Source organism: Oculina patagonica, chromosome 1 (genome assembly GCF_052425735.1).
Source record: "Oculina patagonica isolate OP01 chromosome 1, crgOcupat, whole genome shotgun sequence".
NCBI lineage: Eukaryota > Metazoa > Cnidaria > Anthozoa > Scleractinia > Oculinidae > Oculina > Oculina patagonica.
In genome coordinates, this window is record NC_135758.1 from 23,418,230 (window position 1) to 23,429,952 (window position 11,723).

At 35.5% G+C, this 11,723-nt stretch overlaps 3 protein-coding genes across 3 annotated transcripts; all 3 read left to right on the forward strand.

The window, feature by feature from the left end:
* The first annotated feature begins 3,791 nt into the window (after positions 1-3,791).
* On the forward strand, positions 3,792-4,739 carry LOC144645740 (histamine H2 receptor-like). Its single transcript, XM_078505288.1, has one exon. It carries the CDS (start codon positions 3,792-3,794, stop codon positions 4,737-4,739), a length of 948 nt encoding a protein of 315 aa, XP_078361414.1.
* A 2,285-nt stretch (positions 4,740-7,024) lies between these two features.
* LOC144645750 (somatostatin receptor type 2-like) lies at positions 7,025-7,954 on the forward strand. Its single transcript, XM_078505297.1, has one exon. The coding sequence runs from the start codon at positions 7,025-7,027 to the stop codon at positions 7,952-7,954; it is 930 nt and encodes a 309-aa protein (XP_078361423.1).
* A 2,627-nt stretch (positions 7,955-10,581) lies between these two features.
* Positions 10,582-11,511, forward strand: LOC144645760 (adenosine receptor A3-like). Its single transcript, XM_078505309.1, has one exon. It carries the CDS (start codon positions 10,582-10,584, stop codon positions 11,509-11,511), a length of 930 nt encoding a protein of 309 aa, XP_078361435.1.
* Positions 11,512-11,723: the final 212 nt, after the last annotated feature.

The window sequence follows — 11,723 nt, forward strand, 5'->3', positions numbered from 1 at the left end:
GCTAAATTACACAAATCGACTTATCTCGTAAGATGAAACTTGGCAGTTATAGTTATACAAGTTATACAGTTTAAGGGGTTATACAAGTTCTAAGCGAAGCAACTTGCAGAGTTTTCAATTAAATTTCAAACAGTTTATTAAATTTTTTTTCACAAATTTAAACTGGAAAAAATGATGTTTTACATTAAAATTGTAATAAAGTTAAAATTTATTTGAGGTCCTTTGCCATTAGCCTGAAAGCAATCTTCCAGAACTTTGGTTTTTAGTTTTATCCAAAACGTTTGAAAAATAAAAACGTATGTGAATTTTTACTAGATTGTTTTTAAATCTCAGACGTTGGATTATTACTCGATGGAGTTTTTAATCAAATTTTACTTCCAGTAGTGAGTCTTCAATAAAAAGTAAGGTACTTTTCACTTGTGTGGATAATTACTTGTTATTTAAAAAAATGTGTGTTCTGACTTATAACTGCTTTGTTTGCTTAGTATATCTTTAGTATATCATACAAAAAGCCACAAAAGCAAGATAATTAAGCTGGAAGTGACAATAATGAGATATTCGATAACGACATGTGGCTATTCCCAGCTAATTGGCATTTGCGATTTTCGATGCAACAATAGATAAATTCACCATTCAATTTCTATTTCGGATTCTTCAATGCTGTACAATTTTCACAACAGAGGAACATTATATGAACCTCATGTAGAGTACATGAAACAAAATGTTGCCGAGATCCGCCAGATTCCGATTTTGAAACAGATGTTTTTCGCGGTATAATTTGTAATAATAAAAGAGTAGGTTTAAGCATCTTTCATTTCTTTTTCATGTTATGTTCCTCTGTTGTGGCAATTGTGCATCACAGTGGATTTCTCTGTTGTTGCATAGGGTCATGAACATAAGAAAAAGCCAATTAGCTGAAAACCACATGTTGGCTAAATCCGCCACTGAGATCCCGATTTTGATACAGGCTTTTTCGCGGTGTAATTTGTTATCAGAAAAAGGAGGTTTCATTTCGTTTTTCAAACCTACTTTTTTATGATTATAAATAATACCTCGAAAAAAAGCCTGTATTAAAATCGGGATCAGGCGGATATGGAAACAGCTTGGTTGGTGTATTTTAAAATTTCTTTAAAATTGCCTAAGAAAGTGAAACATGTGGCAGATGGTGCTAACAATGTATATAAAGTTAATTCTAACTTCTAAATAAGGGATAAATCGATTGATTTATTTTTGTTAATGTGGAAACAAAAGGATACTTTTTATCTGTAACCTTACTTGCCTTCCGCTGTTGCCAATCGAAAAAAAACAAAAGTTTCGGTCTTTTAAGATATGGCTACAACTGTAAAAGACATAAGTACTGTATTGTTCACAGTGTTAAATTACCGCTTTGTTTTTTTTAAACATCTCACCCTGGCCAATCAATTTGCAGCATTGTCAATCTAAACGCAAAAACGTCAAGCCGAACATCTTATTTAAATTTGTACATGTTAAAAATGTCATCAAGGCAAGATATTTTTTAACAGTGCGAATACTGATTCATGACACATATGGTAATGGAAATATTTGGACCTACGATAATTCCTTTGTTTAGCCATTTCCCTTTGAAAAATTTCGCCATTGAATTTTGATCTTGGTCTTTGAGAAAAATATCGGGTTCTGTACAGAGGAACTTGACCGAAGAAAACCAGGGTAAGTATTGAAATTATTGTAATATCTGCTTGAGAAATAATTTTCTCCGAGAGATGCCACACACTGAAAAAAGATTGTTTATTTTACTGCGTAGAACTGGAGTGTTGTACTAACTAGACTTCACGACAACGCCTTCCACGGCTTTCAGGAAATGCAGGCGAAGTCACGTTGAGATTCTTAAAGGTTGTCGACACTTTTCGAACTTATCAAACTGTAGAGGTCTCTATGTTCCATCAAATTGGTGCTACTTAAAAGAAGTCAAGTCCCTGAACGATATGATTATTTCGAACCGTCAGGGGAAACAAATAATAGTTCGAAATAGCGGGAATTCGAAATAGCCGGTAGTAAATGACTGAAGGGCAAATTATAGAGGAATTGGATTTTAGTTTAAAATATATAACGCGCTCAACGCGGAGTGAAATAGGAGAAGCCACGACCAAGCGCCCTCCGGTCTTTCTTTTTTTTTCCGTTTTTTTGGTGGGGGGTTCCATCCCCCCCCGGGGCCACCCCGCCCCCTTTCTCTAAACCCCCTGGGGGGGGGGGGGGGGGGGGGAACCGAGTTCAAATTAGCGGGGTCAAGCTGTATTTCCGTTTGATGTATCCATGATTCTTTTGACGTGGTGTCTATCTTTGGAGCATGCATTAAAAGAAATAGTAATAAGAAATAGTAACATTCAGTGTAACTAAATACGGATGTATTTCGTGGTTTTTGCTTACAGTCCGGTTTATTTATACCTACCCAAAACGTAAGCTCAATAAAACAGAGAATCCGATCTTGTCACGTCTTTTCCCTTCCTTTCAGTTGCGTAGCAACCTCATTCTCTAAGCCCTCCTCTTAACCTTAATAGGTAAACATCGCGCGTAACTCTGTTAGCGATAGGTTGCAATAAAGCCTGCCAAAAAAGTCGTACCGGCGTCTCCAATTAACACAACAGTGAGTGCTTTTAATTTACATAAGACTGCTTTGGCTACGTTGTCTGTTGCTCCAATTTAAAGGGACTGTGTCACGGATTTAAGTCAAATTTAGGCATCGGAAATGACCATCAATTCGGTAAAATAAAAAAAAAATAACCTCTTACAGTGAAGGAACATTTCAATAACACAGCAAATACAAAAGAAGGTATGGATGGCCAAAAGTGACGAAGATTGAAACGGATTGCAAAGTTAGTATGTTTTTTGTAACTTTAAATTGTAACGCCCGGAAAACAAGTTTGGTTGCAATGATGCTATGCGTTTGTCATTTGGATCCACAGGAGTTATTTCTTTGCAAACATTACGTTTCATAGCGAGTATTTGGCAAAACTAAAAAAAATGAACTTAACTCAGCCGTGACACAGTCCCTTTAAAACATATGATAGCACCCTTGAATGTTGTTTTTAATCAACTTTCAGCATTTTCATGTACGCATTAGTTTTAGTATCATAAAGGGAACGTCACATGACCTGAAGCTTAACGGTTCTATTAAAAAAAAGCAATTTTAAAAGCACGATTTTTTTCAACACTGGGAATAACTACTTGCTGGTGGACATACGTTCTGAGCTATAATTCAGTTGTTTTTTCAGCTACATTCAATGAAATAAGTTCGCCATGAAAACGTCAAAACAGTGTCGAACTAACATGGGCAATTTGCAAACTCCTTTACATTATTTTCCTGTGAAGGTCTTGAAAAATCCTCCAAAATATCTCAGCAGGGTTGTCAATCAACCTCAGCTCGTAGATGAATATCATATCATCGTTTCGTATCGTGTACGTATCATTAATAGACCAGTTTTAGAGCTAAATTAAATTTTATGGTCCCTCTGTCAAAATAATAATTTAGAGTTTTAAACTTTGTTAACAATATTAATATTGTTGTATAAAAAGGCTTGAGAAATTTTGACTTTGCGAGGAAACGTTTGTTTTTAATTTCACAATTTGTAAGTCTTTTATATCTCTAAAAAGATATACCTTAGGTTTGTTAAATTTGAAGATTTTTAAAACTGGCGTAAGGACATTGCTTTATCCCGTATTACCATTTATGTATATTTCGGATATTCATGTGAGGTGTAAACCGATTAGAAAAGCTTTTTTCATGCAGTTTTGTTTTTATCTCCGAATAGAGAATGACCAACACAAGCCACAACACTGGCAATCCTGAGTTTACTAGGTTGATTGGCGTTCCGTGGATGGTGGTTCAAATCTGTGAAGCAGTTTTGATACTCGCTGGAAACTCTATCACAGTTTACATCTTTTGGAGCATTCGGAAACGACTGAAGCGTACCAGCTATCTTCTCATCAACCTGGCAATTGCTGATATTCTTGTGGGAATAGCAATCACACTATTTCTCTTGGCAACGATTGAGGTTTATTTGGAGTGGGGTATTAATTATTTTGCAGTAGCTAAAACGGCATCAGCTATCGATCTTATCGGAACAACATCTTCAGTGTTATCATTGGCTTTAATTTCTTTAGAGCGAATGCTTGCAATTTTGTGGCCATTTCGTCATCGGCTATTAAATATATGGTGCTACCATGTTTCGGTTGGGTTTATTTGGCTTATTTCATCGTTAAATATGTTTCTCAACACATATCTTAATTTACATGCCACGGAAACAGAAAATGTTAATATTAGCATCTTGACTCCGATTACATTTATAACCTCAGTTATAATCATCAGTGGAGCATACCTCGCCATATGGATCTCAACGAGACGAAACAAAGTACACGGTAAAAACACTCACCGGCAAATGGAGCAAAGCAGAAAGCTCACAAGAACTCTGTTTGTGATGACGGCCTTGTCAATAATTACATGTTTGCCGTATGGTATCATCCTTGTATTTAAAGACTTCATACAAAATGCGTTTTCAGTCAGTGGTCAAATCATCATAGCAACACAATATGCGAATTCGTTTCTGAATCCAGTTGTTTACTGTTTCAAGATGCCAGAGTTTAAGGAGTCACTGAGAAAGCTTTTTTGTCGTTGTGCAATACGACGCCCTTTGTTTAATGAAAATGAATCAGAAACTAGCAGTGGGATTACTTTGAGATCATTTAAGGCTATCGAGATCTAATTAGTTAAACGGTACCACATAATAAATTACTCCTAGTTCAATTTATAACGAGATTAAAAAAAGCTTCTAGGTTAATTAGTTAAGAAAAATGTTACCCAGTGGAAGGCAATCATTTAAACAAACTAAACAAAGTAATTACTTTATGAAATTTGCAAAATTCTGGTTCAATAAAATTTGTGTTTATTCAAAGAACATTCGGAGTATCAGCTAGTGATTGTTAAATTCAAATAATTTTCAGACAATTACCGAAGGTAGACTCTAAGTGAACAGATGCAACTGCACGAATGTCATCTAAGCATTTTATTTCAAGTAGGCATTAGAATAAAACTGATCTCATTCCACATTAGTTCCTCTTTGGAGCCTAACAAAGATGTTAATTAAAACGTTTTACTAAAATTTGCTTTTCCATAAAAAGATACTTGTGTTGAATTGTGTTTTAACACAATTTTTAATTACTTGAAAGTAATTAAAACAGATGCATAAATGAGGGTCACCATGTGTCATTGTTGTTAGATTTCCAGCCAAGGTCACCCGTTTTAACAAAATTGTTAAATTAAACAACGAAACGGCTTAATGAAAATCGCACAGCTCTCCTGTTGGGAAGAGAGAAATTACAAATTACAAAGAAATTACTTAATGAAATTTGCAAAATTCTGGTTCAATAAAATTTGTGTTTTCTCCAAAGAACATTCGGAGTATCAACTAGTAATTGTTAAATCTAAATAATATTGAGATAATTACCAAGGTAGGCTCTAACTGAGCATATTCAGCTGCACGACGGTCATCCAAGTCTTATTCTAAGTAGACCTTACATTTATTTACTTTTGGAGTCTAACACATATGTAACTTAAAACGTCTTATTAGAACTTGCTTCTAAACCTGTGTTAAATAATTAAAACAAATCTAGAAGTGAGGTTCATCATGAGTCATTGTTGTTAGATCTCCAGCCAAGGTCACCCGTTTTAATAAAATTGTTAAATTAAACAAAGAAACTACTTTATGAAAATCGCACAGCTTTCCTGTTGGGGTGTTAACGAATCCAATTCAGACTCGGCGAACTTATTCACTTTTTTACACGCCCTGGTGAGTATGATGTTTTGTATTAAATTGCTTCCAAGTAGGATGGGGAAAGTTTCCAAAAACGTTTACACTTACGATATTTTACTTTTTTCGTCGACTCTCGAAAAGAAAACTCCAAATATGAATTGATAATGACCACAACATGAATTTAGAATTAATCCAGGCTATAAGGTTTTGACACTTAATATAGTTTCTTATCTTTATCTTATCTTAATCCAAAATGCGACGACAAGTAATGATAACACAACTGAGTGATAAACAAAACCGAAAGGCTGCAAGGCGAGATACCAATATCTTAATTTCGATTATGATTATAGTTCGAATTGGACAACATGGGGTCCTGTAACCGATTAATCACAACTGACAGACTATGAGGAAAAACTAATCATCGTTATCGATTTAAGTAAATAGGAAGATAACATTTGAGTTTGTTTTCGAAGTCCACGAGAAAAAGAAATCCATTTATTAGTTCTGACCTATAAAAGCGCACCAATAACGTGTATCGTCTAATTACTTTGTTTTAAGTAGTATGCTGTCCTAGTTGGCTAACCAATCAAATTCGTGAGTTTTTATAGCTTTGATTAATATCTGATAAGCTGTGCAGTGTTAATTTGTTTCTTTTTTAAGCTTATTCATGACCAATGTTTATCAACAAAGAGCTCCCCATAATTAGTTGAGGGAAGAAACATTTAATACACAAAAATCAGGGAAAGTCATTTTCAGTTCGATGGTAAGTACCGTGTAAATGTCACCGATTCAGGTTTGAACAAATTGATTAACTTTGGACCTATCTACAAGAATATAACGAAAGGTTGTCGAGGATTGAACTTATAGTGGTTGACAACTCATACAGTTGTTATAAACGTTGTTTCGGGAGAAGAGAACATTTTTGCCGGGAATCGTGATACTTGATAAAGTTGTCTGTGATAAAGCGATATTATAGATACATCAGAACGCTACCAAAGACATCGGAAACGTCAAAGAACTTTGAAAAATATCGAGAGCAGCTAAAAAATTTCGAGACGAACTTTACTGCTGCAGGGTAGCGCTCGAACAACCTTTGTTAGAATAAGAGATCTAAATGAATACTCGTATAATCGGATGGAAGACTTCTAGCTGCATAGTTCAGGGATGGAATACCAATAGAACACAGTCGAGTGAATGTTCTCTTTTTCCTTTCTCTCATACTCAGATCTAGATTGACAATGAACAACACAAACCCTGAAGTTTTATACTTGTTTAAAGGAGTTCCTTGGATTGTGGTTTACATCTGTGAAGCATTTTTTATACTCACTGGAAACACCATCACAGTTTATATCTTTTGGAGCATTCGGAAACGACTGAAGCGTACCAGCTATCTTCTCATTAATCTCGCAGTTGCTGACTTCTCAGTGGGAATAGCAATTACATTTTTTCTGTCTCTTCACATCACCACTGCAATACCACTCCAAAGTGTAAGCACTGTAGTCAAAACAGGCGTGTTCATTGATACCATTGGAGTAGTTTCTTCTATATTATCATTGGCTTTAATTTCTTTGGAAAGGATGCTCGCAATTTTGTGGCCATTTCGCCATAGAACTATGAACGCATGGTACTACCACATTTCTGTTGGAATTGTTTGGTTCTTGGCTTCGTTAATCGCATTTGTAAACTTAACCATTGACATCTATCGAACAGAAAGTGACAATGGACTAAGTTATTTGTTTGCTATCATTATTATATGTGCAGTCCTGATCATTACTGGCGCGTATCTGGCGATTTGGATCTCAACAAAGCGTAACAAGATCCCAAACAATAGTTGCAGGTCCACGAAACAAAACACAAAGCTTGCGAAGACTCTTTTCATCGTGACGGCCTTTTCAGTTATTACCTGTCTGCCTTCTGGTATCAGCCTTGCTCTAAGAGATTACCTACATCACATGTACTCATTCAGAGTGCAAATCACTTTTGCAGCACAATACGCAAATTCGTTTCTGAATCCAGTTATTTACTGTTTCAAGATGCCGGAGTTTAAGAACTCGCTAAAGAAGCTACTCTGTAGTTGTCCACGACAACGACTATCGTTTAATGACAATTCATCAGAGGCAACTAGTGGAGTTACTTTGAGGTCCATGAAGAATATCGAGATAAGTTAGGCACTTCCGCTAAACAGAGCAACAAAACCTTTCCGTTAAAGTTATCAAGCTTGACGTTTGTGAAGTCAGACATTACTCCAATCAAAATTCCAGTTTTGGAACAAGCTTCCATTTAAATATTATACTCAGTCTTAATTTGAAGAATGGAAGTCTGAAATAAAGAATGAATTTAACGTTTCATTTACAAATTCATTGCAGTCAGTTGACTCAAAGTAAATCAGTAAAATTCTTGTGAGACCCTTAATGAAGGGCCTTTCTAACTATAAAGCTGGGCTTAATAACGGGTGTTTCCAAATTGACCAGATCAGACAAGGTGTCATTGTTGGTTATCGGATCTTTGTTATTGCGTGTTTTAGACAACCGCTTAGCTAACCTTTTACTAAAACTTACCTCTCCGAAATAAATTCAGAGTATCTTTGTTGGTTAATTAAAAAAAAAATCAGATAATTATGCAACGTAAACTCTCAGTCTCTGAATACTTACATTTAAGAAATAATTGTAGTCTTATAATATGTAATCACGAACATTGTTGCAGAGTAAAATTAGCTTGACAAAAGTAATAAATGTATGTATAAATGTAAATGTATGTATGTCTCTGTTGAGCAATTAAGATAATTTAAATAAGACGTTGTCATTATACTTCCGGCCAAGGGCAACCGTGTTGATAAAATGGTTAAGGTCGCGCAGGACCCTTGCTCATTAATAAATTCATTAGCCAAATTTCTTGACGGGGTGCTATCTTGTAAAGCTTTAATTCGTTACATTTTGAACATCGACTCCCTTAAAATTTATCAAGGGTAATAGGGGATGATGGAATTACATCATGATTGTCCTTTTACTGAGAGGTGACTGTTTACTGTGATGTTTGAACAGCGCACAGAATTAAATGATTATATAACCGAATAAGAAATCATAACTTTTTTTGTGTGTTCTGACAAGAACGAAAATTTCGATTTCAAAAACTGCTGGAAACTAATGGCTTCTAAAAGAGTAAAAAATGCGAAATGTAAACTTTGAAACGCGCTATCATGTTTTCGAGAAAGACGTTCCAAATTTGTCTCTTGTCAGAACGCAAAAGTGTACATTAAGTTTATGTTCCTCGCGAATCAACTCCTGAAAGTCTATATCGGTGGAGAAAACTTGGGCACAAAATTGCAGGTTTAAGACTTACGAAGACCTTCCAAGTCATTGTTTACAACAACGCGTGCTTCATTTAAAGCTGTGAATTTAATTATGATAATTTGCTTTGCTCCAGCGCACCGGACACAAAACTGAGATCAATAACTTATAATTACTTCTACAAAGAACTTTAAGAAAAACAAATTCACATTAATATTTCGTTTGTTGTCGGCTTTAGTCAGTTTAGTCGTCGCAGTTCGGGCATACTCTTAAAATAAATACATACAAAATGATTGCAAGGGTCCTGCGCGACCTAACTTAAATAAGTAGTACAGAAACTGGTTTATGCAAATTTTAAAGCTTTACTGTTTGAGTGGTGTATGCCCTGATTATTAACTTTTGCCAAATAATACTGAAAACCTTTAAATTCGTTGATGTAATTTATTTTGTTAAGATACAGGGCCGCTATGGAGACCAGCCTTAGAAATGAATGGGCTACCTTATGTAAACAAAGTTTCACTTTACTGAACCACTAGAACGGATTACAAAAATTGTACCTTTATTAGTTGCAATGGTTCCTGAGGGTAATGTACAGTAGTTTCCTCGATGGTTTTGTGTAAGACAGCTATAATTCTCAAAGATTTCAAAACTCCTCCGGAAGAAACCTGCAAATGTGAGATTTATCATAATCTAAACCTGCAATTTGAATAAGTCAGAACATTTGGGTAAACCAGCATGTTAGGCGCTGAAAATCCATCGCGTATATCAAAATGTTAACAAATTAAAGACGACAGCTGGTTACAGCTTTCGCACAGTCATTTACTGAACATAATATTTCTCTTGCGTTGCTCAATTGGGAGTGCATCGAAATTAGTTGTCAAATGGCTGTTACAACACAGTGAGATCTTTTGTTTAATATTCTCTGTGAAAGTTTGGAAATAAAGGGGAGATTTGCTATCCGAATGTTTCAAATAAGAGAGTGTCTTCATATGAACACTCATTTCAAAGAATAATTTATAAAAAAAACTTTACTTATTTCTATTTGTCAGCTCAAGATACGTTCTTATATTATTCTGACATACGAAAATCTCCAAAGGTTTAAGTACAGAACGAAAACCAGGCGATTAATATTTGACTAGGTCCTGTAGTGCTTAATTATTACGTTTCTTAGATGCATTTCAAATTTTTATTTTGCAAAAATGATTTTGACAGCTAATTGAATTTCAAATAAGAGGATTCAAGAGGAATATCGATCAGTTTGGACAGAGAACTTTATCTTGCGACGAAACGTTCGGTGAGTCACCTTCTATACCTAAAGTCAGGTAAGAAAATTGATCGTTTTTATTTTAAAACAATGATTTATTTGAGCACGTCAAGATAGAGGCACTCATCGTAGAGTATAAAGATGAAAGAAAGACCAGCTGTATGATCCATTTATTTCTCTTGTTTTGCTTTATTTTTTTCTCTTGTTTTATCAGTTTCTCCTATGCCCAAGGTCTCGACAGACCATGAACAACACAGGACCCAAACTTTTGCACTTGTTTAAAGGAGTCTCGTGGATGGTTGTTTACATCTGTGAAGCAGTTTTGATAATCATTGGAAACTCTATCACAGTTTACATCTTCTGGACCATTCGGAAACGACTGAAGCGTACCAGCTATCTACTTATAAATCTTGCAGTTGCTGACATCTTAGTGGGAATAGCTGTTATCTTATGGTTCCTGGATGGTATTGCAGTGATCATGGAAAGGGAACTTAGTAGCATTGTCGTAAAAACAGCCTTAATTGTTGATGCTATTGGAACAGTATCTTCAATATTATCATTGGTTCAAATTTCGTTGGAAAGAATGTTGGCAATTTTGTGGCCATTTCGTCATAGAACTGTAAAAACGTGGTGCTACCACGTTTCCATCAGCTTCATTTGGTTTGTAGCTTCCCTAAACGGAATTGTAAACGCAAGCATTGACCTCTATAGTAGAAAACGTAACAATGGACTTACATCCTTAACGGCTATTACCATCATCTGTTCAGTACTGATCATTATTTGCGCCTATCTGGCGATTTGGATCTCAACGAAACGTAACCGGTTTCGCAATAATACTTGCAGGTCTATGGAACAAAACACAAAGCTTGCTAAGACTCTTTTCATCGTGACAGCCCTTTCCGTAATTACCTGCCTGCCTTCTGGCATCAGTCTTGTACTTAGAGATTATCTACACCATCCATATTCATTCAGGGTACAAATTACAATAGTAGCGCAATACGCGAATTCGTTTCTGAATCCAGTTGTTTACTGTCTCAAGATGCCTGAATTTAAGGAATCGGTGAAAAAGCTACTTTGTCGTTGCCCACGGCCACGGCGGCGGTTAAATGGAACTTCATCAGATGCAACAAATGGAATTATTTTGAGAAGTGTCAAGACTGTCGAAACCCTTTAATTATCACCACGTATTATAAAACCCTTATCCTACATAGCATTGATATGTGACGAATATCGATGTTAAGCCCTGGTAGAACAGTCTAAACATGGTTATTCAAAACTTGATTGCTTGAAAAGGCTGAAGTCAGTCGTTTGACCACCCGGTGCTTAAAGATTAGGACGAAATTGTAGGAACCATTAATTTTAATAAATGCGAAGTTTTTAATTACC

Bases quoted from the DNA above. Each gene is read 5' to 3' on its own strand.
- LOC144645760 (XM_078505309.1), top strand. From the start codon at position 10,582: ATGAACAACACAGGACCCAAACTTTTGCACTTGTTTAAAGGAGTCTCG.
- LOC144645740 (XM_078505288.1), top strand. From the start codon at position 3,792: ATGACCAACACAAGCCACAACACTGGCAATCCTGAGTTTACTAGGTTG.
- LOC144645750 (XM_078505297.1), top strand. From the start codon at position 7,025: ATGAACAACACAAACCCTGAAGTTTTATACTTGTTTAAAGGAGTTCCT.